Genomic DNA, 16,255 nt, shown 5'->3' on the forward strand with positions numbered 1-16,255 from the left:
CAAATTATCGAGTACGCAGACACACTTAATAAAAGCTTAAGTCGCCATCAGACCATCTGCTTTTTCACATGTATGACATCAGCTGGTTTCTATATTAGTATACCCAAAGTGACAACATACATGTGAAAAAGCAGATTGTGTGATGACGACTTTATTGATACCTATATGATTTTAGTTTTTCATGGTGATGGACCGTTGAACTTCACCATTTAAGGAAATTTGTAAATATGTCGTTTTTCTTAATAGGGGATATACCGAAATTCATGCCCACATGTACGACGGTAAATTCCACAAAATTTCGTGAAAATCGATTCGCTAGTTTTCAAGATATAACATACTTAAAAACTGGCCATGTTCGGGCACCAAGATAGAACATTTGATCGTGGGTCCAACCACTGTTGTCTCGAAAATTAATTTGCAAGCCGATGCATTCATTAGTTTAGCAAATATAGCGATTATAAAACAACAGCCCCCCCAAAATTCATCAACAAATATATAGCATTTTGAACCTAGGGTCATTCCTGAACATTTTCTGAAAATTTCATGAAATTATGTTCGATAGTTTTGAAAAAAAATATTGAAAAGAGTGGACGTGGTCATCAGTTTTCAAAATTCTGAAATACCTAATTTTCAGGAAAAGGATGTTGGTTATGTAACCGGTATTCGATCTGTCCATAGGCAAAGCCGATTGATACTTTTTAACTTGTTGAGATTTTGAGAAACAAACACAGCTTTTCGATTAGTTTCTACTTCCCGTGTCTTCGCAAAGTCCTTTACCGAAGAAGGAAAAATTAAATTTTCCAGAAATATGAATCTATTGGAAGTACTTTTTTATTCCATACCGCCCTATTTCACCCAAAAGTCAATTGTTGTGGATTTCTATGCTAGATGCAGTCGTTTTAATTTGTCGGAAACTTATTCGAAGTAAAGCAAATTTGTAGCAAGAGACAAGTTGAAAATAATCACTGCGGTGGGACATAATTCATATCATGATGATGTCATCGGACAGCTTGGCATGGTTGACGGTATCGAAGACCTTCGATAGGTAAAGAGCCACAATAACTTTTCGATCGCATGGCCTGTTCAGATTCAGTCCTCGACTGAAATCTTTGGCCTATAATGATGTTGTGGTACTGTGCATTTTACGGAAGCCATGCTGATGTTGAGCACTTGGAAAACAACTTCTCATCATGGGGTCGAGAAGTGCCTCTAAAACCTTCACTACTCGCGACAGGAGGGAAATAGGCCTGTTCGATACGCCTCTGCTGGCATCCTAAGCATGGGAACGACCTGCCTATTTTTAAAATTTCTGTGAAAATATGGGTGGCTAACTATAAGTCGAGGACACTTGTCAAAAACTTAACTCCGGACCGTGTGGCCCAACGATTTGGATGATTTCGCGTTTGGAATGACGTCTGCAATATCGCTCATCAATATTTGTGGTGGTAGTCCTCGGCTGAGAGTGCTCTTATATGGCATAGAACACTCCTCTTCGCCCTATCGCTCTCGCGGTGCTCTATAAACTGCCGGTTAAAATGATACGCTTACGTTCTCGAACCTGCCACTGTCAGACCGTTAATAGTAATATCCTTTTTCCCCGGATTTCAGAGTGATTTAACCGTTGCCCACAATTTACACAATCATCTACCAATGTAACTTTGCTTCAGGTGATCTAGCTACTTTTTCCGCTAATGTTCGCCTATTAACTTTGAGAATATGTTCCCGAACTCTGGGGTCTTTAGGACTTGTTCGTCGAAGATCATCACCCTCATTAGCTAGGCCCAATCGCCTCTGTTCGGAAATTTGGTCTAGTTTCGGGTATTTGACCAACAAGTTATCAGCGAGCGGCCGCAGTTATGATAATGTCCAATCAGCTTTCCTATAGTTTAGAAAAGTACGGTGGTCATAGGTTATGAAGACGGGTAGTCAGTTTACGGAGACGATGATCAGAAGAGGATCTGAGCGAAGGGAAATAAAAGGTTGCCACGTCATTTATCATACCGAGCTGTGGCAATCCGCTCTTGTTCTCGTAGGAGCGTCTTCATTTAGCGTGCAAAATGTTGAGCTATCAATTTGTCCTTCCACCGCTGTACTCCTTTGATCATTGTCTAGGACGGAATGCCAAGGTTCATAATGACATTGTAGCCCCCTACCATCAGACGGTTATTGCCCTCCAATAGCGAATTAATGTCAGTCACATGGCACGACTACTCATCGGCGGTGTGTATAGATAAAACAACTCTATATCGGCAGTACCACACTATAATTCTACACCTCATGCACTATGAGTCACTAGAGTCTAGCTCAAGCGAGATAGGTCTGTACTGTATAGAATGGTGTATTAGACAGACAAGTCCTTCTCCTCCTCCACTTCTTGCACGATTCGTGAACAAAACGTTGTAACCATCGCAACGCTGCAAGCTACAGGTGACGGTGAGCTTTGCTTCGACCATGATGTTGTTCCGACTCATAAAGTCTACAATTTAGCTGACTTTCCTGTGATAGGACTCCATGTACGTTTATGTGAAATTTGTTTCAGAAAATTTTGAGTCATGTCCTTGTTTGATGCGAACGATTACTCTCGAACCGATTTGATCCAAACTTTGCACCTTGTAATTTTTTGTCCACACTTAAATGATGTTGACAACTTCGGGTACCTTCCCCACAAAACTTCAAGAATTGTCTTTTAAATGTTGCTTTCTGTAACTCTCGAATTTTCATATTACTCAGTCGGGCCTTTTCACTGTGGTAGATATCGACGGGTAGTTTATACGTTCCTCCAAAGTCCTTGTCCCCAAAAGACTCAGCAACAACAAACAGATGACGACGATGGTTAGATCTTCTAAGACTAGGAGTGTTAAAACGTCAAGGCAACCGAACCGCAAGATACAGAAATTTCGATACACAAGCTAGCGTGGGTGTCAAGAGTAGTCGTAGGAATTCATCAATTGCCTTGGATGTTTGTTCAATTCGAGGCAGATATCGCAAGTATCAGTACCTTGATGCATCAAAGGAAACGCCACCTACTGGACAAAATAACCACAGTACAGTTATCAAAGCCAACAACCGCCGATCTATTTTAACCGAACCGCAAGATTCAGAAAATTCGATACACAAGGTAGCGTGGGTGTCAAGAGTAGTCGTAGGAATTCATCAATTGCCTTGGATGTTTGTTCAATTCGAGGGCAGAAATTGCAAAAGTCAGTACCTCAATGCAACAAAAGAAACGCCACCTGCTGGAGAAAATAACCGCACTACAATTATCAGAGCCAACAACCGCCGATCTGTTTTATGGAAGTGCTTCCCAGCTGGGACATTATAGATACAATATTTGCTCTGGCATACTTTAGGGAGTATGAATAAAATACTTTACATACTTTTAAGTGTTCTTCCGTCTCAGCAAACCAAATGTCGGATGTCTGACGCGTCTGAGCAAATTCGCAAGATCCTGCTCCTCTTCTTCTCGTTACGAATTCCGAGAGAAATGTCGGAAATAAATATTTCTTCCGAATTTCCCTAGGATTTTCTTCTGATTTCGATCGGAAATCGGACCGGATTTGATCCGACTTCGCTCCGACATTTCATTTCGAAATTATGTCAATCACTTCATATAATCTTCTTTACGATTTTGGATCCGAAATCGGATGCAGCATTCGTAATTCGTGCCAATTTCGTTACAATTTCGAAACGATTTTCTTTGTGATTGGGTAATAAATCGGGTGTCTAATGCAGATATCGGGAAAATTTAACAAATGTACTCTCGAAGACGCTCCTCTCCCATACACACACAACTGAACTAATTGAACCAAGCACTCATACAAAAACGGTTCCCTAAGGTCTGCAATAGAAAATATGGTGCCGATATACCTTACCAATACCTTACCTTATAAGGTTGGCATCCTCAAAGAATAAGTTTATTTTCATTATTTTTTATTAGAAAATTTTGTTATACAATATTCTTAAAATTATTACTAAAAAAATAAATAATTTATTAAAGCTATGCTCCGCCCGGCCAACCCAGTCGATCATTCGACAACATCAATTTCATCGTCGTCATCCTCTGGGTCGCTTAACTCCAAACTGGAAGAACAATCTGAGGAATAACCGGTGGGTAATGTGGATGTTTCACAACCTTCCATGTTTGTTTTCGAGGAATTTGCCGAATGATTATTATTGTCCGATTGGCCTTGTGGCGCGGGTTGTTTCTCTTGACCGCTCTTGAGATTTTCACGGGTGTGGCGCCATTTCATGCGACGATTTTGGAACCACACTTTGACCTGTTAGGAAAAAGGGGGAATGATTATTTTTTGAAGGTAAAATGGGAAATGTGTTTCAAATAATAGTGGGAGAGAGAGAGAGAGGATAATAAAGAAATCTTACCTGAGCATCAGTTAAATTCAATCTCGCCGCCAATTTACGTCTATCCGGTTTTGTAATGTATTTCTGTTGTTGAAATTGTATTTCAAGACCCTTACGTTGTAGATTACTAAATACGGCACGGGACCAGGAACGCTTACGTTTGCCATTACTGCTGATAGAGGTGGTGGCTGGGCCATGGCTATTGCTGCTATTAGCCATATTACTACCACTACTTCCCGGACCACTTGCAGCTGGAGAGTTTGAGCTTATTGAAGGAAAACTTATGTGTCCCTCATTTCCTGCCATTGAGTGATGCCGTAAATTTGAAATACAATTTAAATTTGCCGCCCTCATAGCGGGAATATCGAAACTAATGGCTCCCTTTGTGGTGTAACGAGAATTTGGCGTTGCGGCGGCTGCTTGTAGGGAGAAATTTGCCAGTCCTACGGTATGGGAATTTGTGGGAACCCCGGGTTTCATGCTACACATCGGATTCATAAGAGCTGAGAGAGAGAAATTTGGTTGGGCGGCGGGTAAATGTGGTGGTGCGTTCATTGATTTTTGTTGCATATGGGCGTGGTGAAGGCGTATTAGAGCGGCTGACGTTAGGGCGGAATACGAAGCCATTGTGGGAACTGGAAATAGAAGAAGAAATATCCACTTTAATAAATTAAAAAAAAAAAAATAGTTTAATATTGCCTAATGAATACTAAAGGCCTCGGTACACAAGAAACATCGCCGGCTGGCTTTCTGGGTCCGCTTCGTATCTGAAATAGACCCTTTCTGAAAGAAATGGAGCTTCTATAGACCCTTCCTTTCAGCTACTATAGACCCTTTCTGAAAGAAAGGGTGGTTCTGTAGACCCTTTCTGAAAGAAAAGTGTGCTTCTTTAGACCCTTACTTGAAGAAAGGGTGTTTCTATAGCCCCCATATTCAAGGAAGGGTGCCTCTATAGACCCTCTTTGAAAGAAAGGATGCTTCTTCTGTGAAAGAAAGGGTGCTTCTATGGACCACTTTTTATATTTTTATAGATCCTTTCTGAAAGAAAGGGTGCTTCTATAGACCGTTTCTGCAAGAAAGGGTGCTTCTATAGACCCTTTGTGCCAGAAGGGGTGCTTCTATAGACCCTTTCTGCAAAAAAGGGTGCTTCTATAGACCCTTTGTGCAAGAAAGGGTGCTTCTATAGACCCTTTGTGCAAGAAAGGATGCTTCTATAGACCCTTTCTGCAAGAAAGGGTGCTTCTATAGACCCTTTCTGCAATAAAGGGTGCTTCTATAGACCCTTTCTGCAAGAAGGGGTGTTTCTATAGACCCTTTCTGCAAGAAAGGGTGCTTCTATAGACCCTTTCTGCAAGAAAGGGTGTTTCTCTAGACCCTTTATGAAAGAAAGGGTGTTTCTCTAGACCCTTTCTGCAAGAAAGGGTGCTTCCCTAGACCCTTTCTGCAAGAAAGGGTGCTTCCCTAGACCCTTTCTGCAAGAAAGGATGCTTCTCTAGACCCTTTCTGTAAGAAAGGGTGTTTCTCTAGACCCTTTCTGCAAGAAAGGGTGCCTCTATAGACCCTTTCTGCAAGAAAGGGTGCCTCTATAGACCCTTTCTGAAAGAAGTGGTGCTTCTCTAGACCCTTTCTGCAAGAAAGGATGCTTCTATAGATCTTTTCTGCAAGAAATGGTGCTTCTATAAACCCTTTCTGCAAGAAAGGGTTCTTCTATAGACCTTTTTTAAAAGAAAGGGTGCTTCTATAACTATGCTTTTATAGTTCCTTTTCAGACTTTCAAATTCTTATTCAACGACTCCCAGCTCTGGTTTTCAAAATTGTTATGTACCCTTTAAATGGTTAATCCATCACTTGGTTCCTTAGAGATAAATTTCCTCATAAAAATAATAAAAACTAATCACCAGATTACCGAACGGCACACCCCTAATTTATCGCCTCTTAATTTGAATGATGGTAATTATGTTGAAAATAACCCATCAAATAAACAACACCCCGGAATAATTTCCGAGTATTTAGATCAAGGTAATTAATCACAATTTAGTTGGTATTCAAAGCGAAAAATTGCCATTTAAACAAATTATTGCTTAAGAAAATGAGAGATAATTTGAAGAAAAAAAGAAAACAAAAACATTTCAATAATTTCCCTCCTGAAAATCAAATCATTCCGAAACCATCAATCCGCACCAGGCAATTGAGGAACAGAATGATGTGTTTATGTTGATTTTTTTAGCTAAACGGACTAGACGCGATTAATTGAATTGATGGAATTGCTTCAATATTGTGGGCAATTGGCTAGGGGGGTAGGGGGAGCCGCGGCCCCCAGTAAATCCAATGAAGAAAATCGATTAACTTGAGTAATTAATTGTTCCGATCGATAAAACAACAATAGCAACAACTGATTAATATCTTTTTACGAAAATGAGATGAGTTAAACAATCACTACAATCGCCCAACAACAACAACAAAATGCACAAACTTCAAACCCCCAGCCAGCCTCATAGCTCATCAGAAGAAGAGTGCCACCATCAGCAGCAGCACCACTGTTGCCCCACATCATTGATAGATGAGGCGCCTCATTGGCACTGATAAAGTCAGCGCCACAAAGGCGATTTGTAACAACAAAAACCACAAACAGACAACATATGGATTTTTGATTTGATGTGGAGCCGATTGATGATCACTCATGGTTCGGATGCATGTGCAGTCACAAAATATTGCTGGCCAAGCCGATGATGATGATCATCATATTTGTTTGTTGTGAATGCAATAAGCACATCACAATAAGATCACAGTTATAATTATTTAGACTAGCCACCTCTAACCACCAACCAACACCCGACGACCACAAACCACCCCCCACTGGACTGGCATCAGACAAGATCGTTATCAAAAATGGTCAAAATGGTTTGTTTCCGTAAAAGAAGAGGGGGAAGGGGGACACGCATATCACCATCCACCATGGCAGTAGTTGGCCGTTCGTCTCGTCGGCTAAAGGGAGGTTGCATTTTGGTGATATTCTAGACAATGGACCCCCCGACATCCCCTGCACAGCACAGCACGACAAGCACCTGTGGTGTGTTGAAGATATTTCTTCAAATTACCCACGAAAAATCATTAACAATTTATTGGTCGTTTTTGTGGTTAACGTAATGACCGTTAACATTGAGGAAATATGTGGGGTCTGTGATAATGAAGTGGGTTCATAAAAAGTATCGGGCTAATGAAAACATTTAAATCTCTTAAAATTTGCATATCTAACTGGGCGAAGGTATGAAATGGTTTATATTACTTTTTTAGGAATACATTTTAGGAATGTCACGGCTTTAATGGTGAGAGTTGACAAGTTGGCTTGCGACAAACTGGAACCACCTGAAGGAGAATTGTTATTAACATATGCTCGTAATGATGATACCAGAACGCTTGGGAAACCTAAAGGGAGGAAAAGAGTTACAAATAATTCGCCAAATGCGGCCTTAGCCTTAAATTTAAAACATTTAGTGGCCTTCGCCGGGATGAAATCATGATATTGGTAGCGATCAGTAAAATTTTGCAACAATGTCAGTTCGTTTTGAAAAACATTACTCTCTGTAATAGAGGGCAATAAATGAAGTTGAGCCAATGGGGGAATACTCCACTCAAGCAATCGAAAAAAAGGCATTAATTAAAGAAAAAAATAAACCATTCATCTCGACCCCAATATTACTCTTAACTTATATTAGGGTTCTGAAGAGAAGTCGATGTTTTGCAAAGAAATTTTCTCCAATAAAAAAAAACTTGGTTTTTCGAACGCTTTTATATCGGGCGCCAAATTAAAATGAAAATTTAGCGGCAATAATGTATAGAATCCCATCGGTAATCCAATTGCTCAGAAAACGTCATTTACTGGCTCATATCTTAACTTGCCTCAGTAATAAGGATTGTTGCAAAAATCAGCTTACAACCAACCAAGACAATCACCACTGTTCAAAGGTAGTTTCTCCCTGCTATTAATCAATCGGTATTGCCGACAGCTTAATACCCCAAGCCTATGACTTTACAAAAAAACCTAATAACTGCATTTTTGGACCTAAATCAGCGATTAGCAAAAAATGCTCAACTGCACTCAGTCAACGTTTTGGTCTCAGTACCGGAGCTCTGAAATGCGAGCGATTTTCACTCGAATTGGAGCGGAAGTTCTCCTGCGAGTAGAAAAAATGTATTCTATTTTTTATGCTACTCGAATTAGAGCGCATATGCTTTGCTCTTTTTATACCCTCCACCATATGGAGGGTATAATTAAATTTGTCATTCCGTTTGTAACACATCGAAATATTCGTCGGAGACCCCATAAAGTATATATATATTATTGATCATCATAAAATTCTATGTCGATTTGACCATGTCCGTCTGTCCGTCCGTCCGTCTGTCTGTTGAAATCAAGATACAGCTCGCAATTTTAAAGATAGAGACTCAAAATTTGGTACAGAAGTTTTTATTACTTGCAGGATGGTTGGTATTGGGATATATCGGTCCACGTTTTGATATAGCCCCCATAGAACGGTACCTCCCGATTTTCGGTATTTTTAAGGCTTTAGCTTCATTATCCTACCAAAAGGGCTGAAATTTGGTACCTAGTCTTCTTTAAGGGTATAAAACTTTTCTCCAGAATTTTGTCGGTATCGGTACACATCTTCATATAGCCCCCATAGAACGGTACCTCCCGATTTTCGGTATTTTGAAGGTTTTAACTTCATTATCACACCGAAATGGCTGACATTTGGTACTTAGTCTACGTTGGTGGTATAAAACGTTCTCCCAGAACTTTGTCGGTATCGGTCCATGCCTTCATATAGCCCCCATAGAACGGTACCTCCCGATTTTCGGTATTTAGAACGTTGTGGCCTTAATATTCCACCGAAATGGCAGAAATTTGGTATTTAGACTTCGTTGGGGGTACTCAAACTTCCCCTTTAAATTTGTCGGTATAGGTCCACGCTTTCATATAGCCCCCATGGAAAGGTACCTCACGATTTTTCGTATGTTGAAGGTTGTGTCTTCAATATTCCACCAAAATGGCTGAAATTTGCTAATATTCGTTATTTCGTCTTCCAAGAGTTATAAAATATTCCAGAAGAGTATTATCAGTATAGGCCCACGTCTTCCCATATCACCATAGAAGCGTACTTCTTGATTTTCGGTATTTTATTCTTACCGAAATATAGGAAATTTGATATTTAGTCTTCTTTGAGCCTAAAAACTTTCCGTCAGAAATTTGTCGGTATAGATCGACGTTTTGAAATAGCCCCCATAGAATGGTGCCTCACATTGTTTTACCGAAATTGCTGAAATTTAGTATTAAGTCTTCTTCATACACGAAAGGAAACTAATTATTAAATTTTACTTCAATACAACTTGTGGTGGAGGGTATAACAAGTTCGGCCCGGCCGAACTTAACGCCGTTCTTACTTGTTCGAATTGGAGTACTGCCACTCGTGAGTAAAATCGAGCAAATCAGTGCTCTGCTACTGAGGCAATAATCAGTTCTCCAACTTGCCAAGACAATTACCGCTGTCCACGAACACAGAAACATGATTGTTGAGGCGACGGTCCATGGTCGAAAATTCCTCTGAGTTAATCGGTGCATAGAACCGGCCACCGGGGATTGGGATTGAAACGAGAACCTCTAGACCAATGAGCCCATCTGGCAGGTTGGAAAAGCATTCACACTTATGCAGTCGCGCAGGCAGTACAGAGATATAGTGTGAATGCCGTACTTGGGGACCATCCCTCATCCAGTTAACCCCACTCACCTGTCTACCGATTCTTTATGGACGCAACCAGTCCAAGTGGCAGAATTTTTGAATCTGGATACAGAGGAACCATAACCTGATAACTGAAATAATACACGACCGAACGTATTTGCGTTGCTACAACAACAATCACCACTGTCCCTTTATACCCTCAGCATTTATTCTAACTAGGGTATATACATTTTCATACGGGAAAAATGTGCCTCATTGAAATAATGGTTTTAGAACCCAAGTATGTTTGGATGAAATCCGTTTCAGACAATTTGGAGTTGATTTAGCCATGTCCATCCATCCGTCTGTCTGGCTGGCTGGAGCGCACGATAAATCTTGAACGGATGAACTGATTTGGTCCAAAATTTGGCCTTCGTAATATTTTGTCCAATTTAGTTTAAGTGGGAAGATGTGCCATATCGATCCACTCCTTCAGGTACCTCCCCCACAAAAGTACGAAAATGTTCGGAAAATTTGTACGCACGATAACTCTTGAGGGGAGTAACCGATTTGGTCCATACTTTGCACGTCGTAAAATTTCTACCCGACTTAGATGAAGTCAATAGGGACTCAATCGGTCCACACTTTAGGATACATCCCACACAAAATTTCGGAGTAGTTCAGTTTAGAATCTGCTCTCGAATCGCTTTGATTTTTATTGTAGCAGCTTCTATTCACTTCCCTCTATACGACGGCACAAGTTTCATCACGGACAAATCCACACTTCCTGAGAAAATATCTTGAAAGGTGCAAGAGGCTCTTATGACACCGTGTATAGTGGTTGGAGCGCAAAAAACGCTCGAACAGTTCAGACAATTCGTTCTAAAATTTGGCCTTCGTAATATTTTGTTCAAACTTAGTTTAAGTTCAAATATAAGATTGGTTCGCTCCTTCAGGTACCTCCCCCACAAAGGTTCAAAAATGTTCGAAAAATATGTGCGCACGATAACTCTTGAATGGAGTGACCGATTTCTTCAATACTTTACACATTCTAACATATCTACCAGATATAGATCAAATTCGAATGTGGACTATATTTGTCCACTCTTTCGGGTACCTGCCAAACAGAGTTTCGAATAAGTTTACTTTAAGACCTGCTCTCGAATCACTTTGATTTTTATTTAAGCAACTTGCATTCGTTGCCTCAATTACGTTGGTAAAAGTTTTTAGGGGCAAGTCTATACTTCTTGGGAAAACAGCCGGAAAGGTGTAAAAAAAACCCCTATGGCACCATATGTAGTGGCTGGAGAGCATGAATTTTTAAGAGAGAGGGAGAAGAGAGATGGCATGAATGCCTTTCTCTTCTACCACAGGCTACCAGACAAATTTCTTCGGGTAAAAACGGGTAGAACTGATTTTTCGACATTTGTTTAACGATTATTTAAAAATGAAGAAAAAAATAACAAAAACAGAAGAAAAAAGCGAATGTTTAAAAACGGTGAAATAAAAGAAGAAAAGTTATTTGTTTGTTTCTATTTCACATTGCTACCAGATCTACTATTTTTTCGTTTCTTAACTTTTCTTGTAAACCTGGTCATGAGAGAGCAATTTTGACACTTTTCTCTTTTACCACTTTTACCATTTTAAAAAAGTAAAGGAACAAAGCCATTTTGCCCAAACTTAGTTTCAGTTGGAAGATGGGTAATGCCGGTCCACAACTTCCAGTATTTCTCCCCCAATATTTAAAAAATACCACTAAAATGTTATGCACGATATCTCTTGAACGGGCAACTAATTTGGTCCAAACTTTGGATCTCCTAATATTTTGTCCAAATTTAGTTTAACTTCTAAAATGGCCGATGTCGATTGTCGCCTTAGGACACCTCCCCCACAAAAGTTCAACATTTGTGCCTAAGTGCAGTTTAGGGTCTGTTCGAAAATCCTTTGGAAATGTATACCGATGCTGTTCGTTGTGGTCCTGTTTACAGCCATATAATGTTTTCCGTGGACAAGTCCATGCTTCCTGGCATACCGGTCCAAAAATTATACGATAAACCACTGAAATGACTTGTGGGCGCGATACCTATCGAAAAGATATGACTCCCAAAGTAAGATCCACTTCCATAATGGACTATGTCGGTCCATTCCTTCATGTACCTCATCTGCAACACTTTTGAACTTTAATCCTAATCCACATTTTTGTCGATAAGTTTACACGAAGTGAGCTATTTTATTTTTCCTCAGGTACTAAATTTTAGTGAAATTTCAACTTTAGGGAAAAGCTTGCAACAAAGTTCCGCTTTCACAGAATGATGCCCGAGAGTGTCCTCTGTAAGTCCATATATACATATATATTTTTGTATCCGTCCGGTTCCGTCCGTTTAACACTTTTTTAAATTTATTAAAATTACATGGGTAAAAATGTGTTTCCCACCCATATAAATTATAGCTTTTTCAAATGGGCATTTTTTTAATATGTGAGTTTTTATAAGAGTAATAGGAAAAAATTAAAATTTTTTGAAAAAAAATTAAAAAACTTTAACCTTGAATTCCTCTGCAACCCCTAGACCGAATTTGGTGGCTTTTAATGTGGCGGAAAGCTGGAAGCTATCTGTCGAACAAAAAAAGAATTATGAAAATATCTCTATCCGTTCAAAAGTTACAGAATTTTGACCAGGAAAAAACGACTCTGAACCACTGTGCGGCGTACTTCTGTAAATCGTGGAAACCATGTAATTTACCAATTACCGCTTCAGAGAGCTGCTCAATCCCTCAGATCCTCCGGTAGCTGAGAGACCATTTCCGAGACATCATCACAGCTGCAACCGCTTCATACATGCTGGTCGAATACCCGATGTTAGACCAAATTTCACAGTAGAGGCTGCGAGAGTAGAATACGGTTATATGAGCTTGCTCGTACGAACTTCGAAGAGTCGTGTTTTAAGGAAATTACACATGAAGCCAACAGGCCACTAGCCGAGTATTAGCGGAAAAAGTGGCTAGACCACCTGAAGCAATGCAGCACTGATAGATGATTTAGTTAATTGTGGACTCTCGAATCTGGGAATGAAGAATAATATAACGGATGTTACTTTCAACAGATCCGAAGAGGTGCGCGTATTATTTTAACCGGCAATTTAAAGAGCACCTCGAGAGTTATATGGGCGAAGAGGAGGGTGATAGGCCGTATAAGAGTCCACTCAGCAGACGAGGTACCAGCACAATTTACGATGAGCGTAAAAATCCAAAACACGGAATCTTCCAAAGCGTTGGTCCCACACGGAATCTCAATGGTACTGTTTAAGCAATATGATGAAAACGGAGTTGTGTATTTGACTATTGTTCTTAATCTATCATTAGCCACCCATATTGTATTGGAAGCCTGAAATTTTGCAGAGTGGTACCGCTACTATCGCCTGGCAAGGATACCAGAAGAGGTAAAATGTACAGGCCGATTTCTCTCCTGTCGACAGTAGCGAAGAACCTAGAGGAATTACTCCTCCCTATGATGAGAATCATTTTCCCAATTGCCCAACATCAGCATCAGGATTTCGCAGTGAGACCGAAGCAGTCATTGTAGCTCTTGACCTATCGATAGCTTTCGATACCTCCAACCATGCCAAGCCGTTCGAGGACATAATATATAATTGTTCCACAAACATCCCGGAAGGGACAAGGAAGACTTCTCTCATATCAGTGATTGCACCCCGATTCATATTAGCTCAATGATATGGGGCCTACAGTTTATCGCCGAGTCCAAATGGCGTGTCTAAGACACCACTTTTGTAGAGAAGTTTTACATGGCTGAAATACTCAGGAAATGTCGCCAACATTACTGAGGGGTATTTTGCTACCATTGAAAAAATGTTTGATGTTGCCTGGCCGGGGAATCGAACCCACGACCTTCAGCGTGCAAAGCGGGTGTGCATACCATTGCACGAGGACATAGAGAAGACTGTATGCGTGGACTGAATGCCAGTCGTTTTTGGAATTCAGAAATAAGAAGTTTAAGACCCGAAGAGGAAGTTTCTCTGTTGTGGATGATATTTCCGGAACTATTTAACCTTTCTCTACCCTTCTGAAATTCCACACCCTTCAGACGACATAGGGATCGTAATGACGTCAGGGTCTTTTGTCGATAACATATAGGTGTTCACCACCTAGACGTCTGAAATGAACTGAACTTATTGCACCCTTCAGGCTATTTTCTTAGGAAGTATGGACTTGCCCCTGATGAAACTTGTGCCGTCGTATGGGGGGCGGTAAATACAAGTTGTTGCAACAAAAATCAAAGCGATTCGAGAGCAGGTCCTAATCTGAACTTATCCGAGGGAGGTACCCGAAGGAATTGACCGATTGAGTAAATATTGGAACCTCAGCTAAGTCTGGTAGAAATTTCACGATGTGCAAAGTTTGGATCAAATCGGTTTCTCCCTTAATGAGTTATGGTGCGCACAAATTTTCCGAACATTTTCGAACTTTTGTGGGGGAGGTACCAGAAGGAGTGGACAAATACAGCCCATCTTCGAACTTAAATTAAGGTTGGACAAAATTTTGAACCGAATCGGTTGGACAAAATTTTGAACCGAATCGGTTAAGCCAGCCAGACAGACAGACGGATGGACACGGCTGAATCAACTCCAAATTGTCTGAAACGGATTTCGTCCAAACATGCTTGGGGTCTAAAACCATGATTTCGTTGTATATACCCTCGTTAGTATAAAAGCTGAGGGTATACTTTAGTTGGCCTTCCATACAAAATGGTCTAAAGTCAGAATAAAGCCCCATGAAAATAATGAGCCAACCATGCCGATGGGTTACCAGAAGAACTACTGAACTAATAGAAAATATCCTCTCTAACCGACGTTTTAGACAATGAGATTATAGCCTATTGTGTTTTTCACAGAGTGCTGGATATGGTTATGGTTATTATGTAATTTGTCTTTGATCCCTATGCTCCCGCAGAGAATAATCAAAATAATCTCCAATCTCGCCATTTAAATTTAGCTATTATTTTAATCAGAAACATATTTTAATCAAGATTTTTTATGGGCATTTTTCACAACCAGCCAAAGCGATTTAACGAACTTTTAGCGTTTTCCCGATTAACCGACTATTTCAGTGATTTCTTAATTTGTAAATAGGTGAACCGACTTTGTTGACATTTTTATAGCTGAAAATGTTGTCAGGTTATATGGATATTAATTAATTTAAAATTAAATCATCATATATTTGTTACCCTAAAACTACCAAAAACTCTTCCCTAGCCCTCCTCTAATACACAACATAACAATCCGTTTGTCGTATGGTAGGCTGTCTCAATTTTATATGTTTTTTAATTTAGTTTTTGTTTATGAATTTATTTTATGCGGCGTTGAAAGTAGCTTGTTTAGGTTTTTTTTTTCAACATCTTTGTATCGATGAATTCTTTGATTGCTATGTATTGTTGTAATATCTGTTGCCGTTGGTATCTTTCTTGCTTGCTTGCATGGTTGATTTGTTTGTTTGCTCGTTTGAGTGGCTAAACGATGGACGTATTGGGTAGTCATTGATTGATTAGATCGCATCACACATCATAAAATTGCAACAATTTAACATACGTTTTTGGTAAGAAGTGCCACAATTGACAGCTATGGGTGACAAAGTAGCATAGATTCCTAGACACTAATGATAAGAATTTTGACAAACTGTCGCAACGTATGCATACATATGTTTCAACATCCCCGAAGGGACAAGGGAGATTTCTCTCATAGCAATGAGTGCACGCCGATTCATATGGGCTCAATGATATGGGACCTAATTTTTATCGCCGAGTCCGAACGGCCTGTTTTACGACGCCACTTGACCGTACTACTCAGGAAATGTCGCTTAAATTAGACTGAGGGGATTTGCATCGCCGAAAATGTTGATGTTTTGGTCAGGGATTGAACCACAGACTTTCTGAGTGCAAGGCGGGCAGGCTTACCATTGCACCACGGTCGCAATGTACACGGTATATTTTATTGAGTAGACCCATGTTGGGCGCCACTTATATGATGATTAATAGTTTCACAAAATGATTCCAAGTAATTTTAAAGGTTCCTCATACCTTCTTAAAGAATATATTTAGGCGGATATGTACCTCCCAGACCTTCATAGGGTACCCATAAGATTGAGATACCTTTTGAGTATCATATGAC

At 40.0% G+C, this 16,255-nt stretch overlaps 1 protein-coding gene across 1 annotated transcript in view; it reads right to left on the bottom strand.

Moving 5' to 3' along the window:
• Positions 1 to 3,913: 3,913 nt before the first annotated feature.
• H2.0 (Homeodomain protein 2.0) overlaps positions 3,914 to 16,255 on the bottom strand; it is a 46,801-nt gene continuing 34,459 nt past the window's right edge. The window contains exons 2-3 of the mRNA XM_073966990.1: positions 4,381 to 4,994; positions 3,914 to 4,277 (exon numbers count right to left, since the gene is read on the bottom strand). Coding sequence (XP_073823091.1) covers positions 4,026 to 4,277; positions 4,381 to 4,994 — 866 coding nt within the window. The 3' untranslated portion in view covers positions 3,914 to 4,025. The remainder of the gene's footprint in view (positions 4,278 to 4,380; positions 4,995 to 16,255) is intronic.

This window comes from Musca autumnalis, unplaced genomic scaffold (genome assembly GCF_047663935.1).
Source record: "Musca autumnalis isolate F117 unplaced genomic scaffold, ASM4766393v1 scaffold_2, whole genome shotgun sequence".
NCBI lineage: Eukaryota > Metazoa > Arthropoda > Insecta > Diptera > Muscidae > Musca > Musca autumnalis.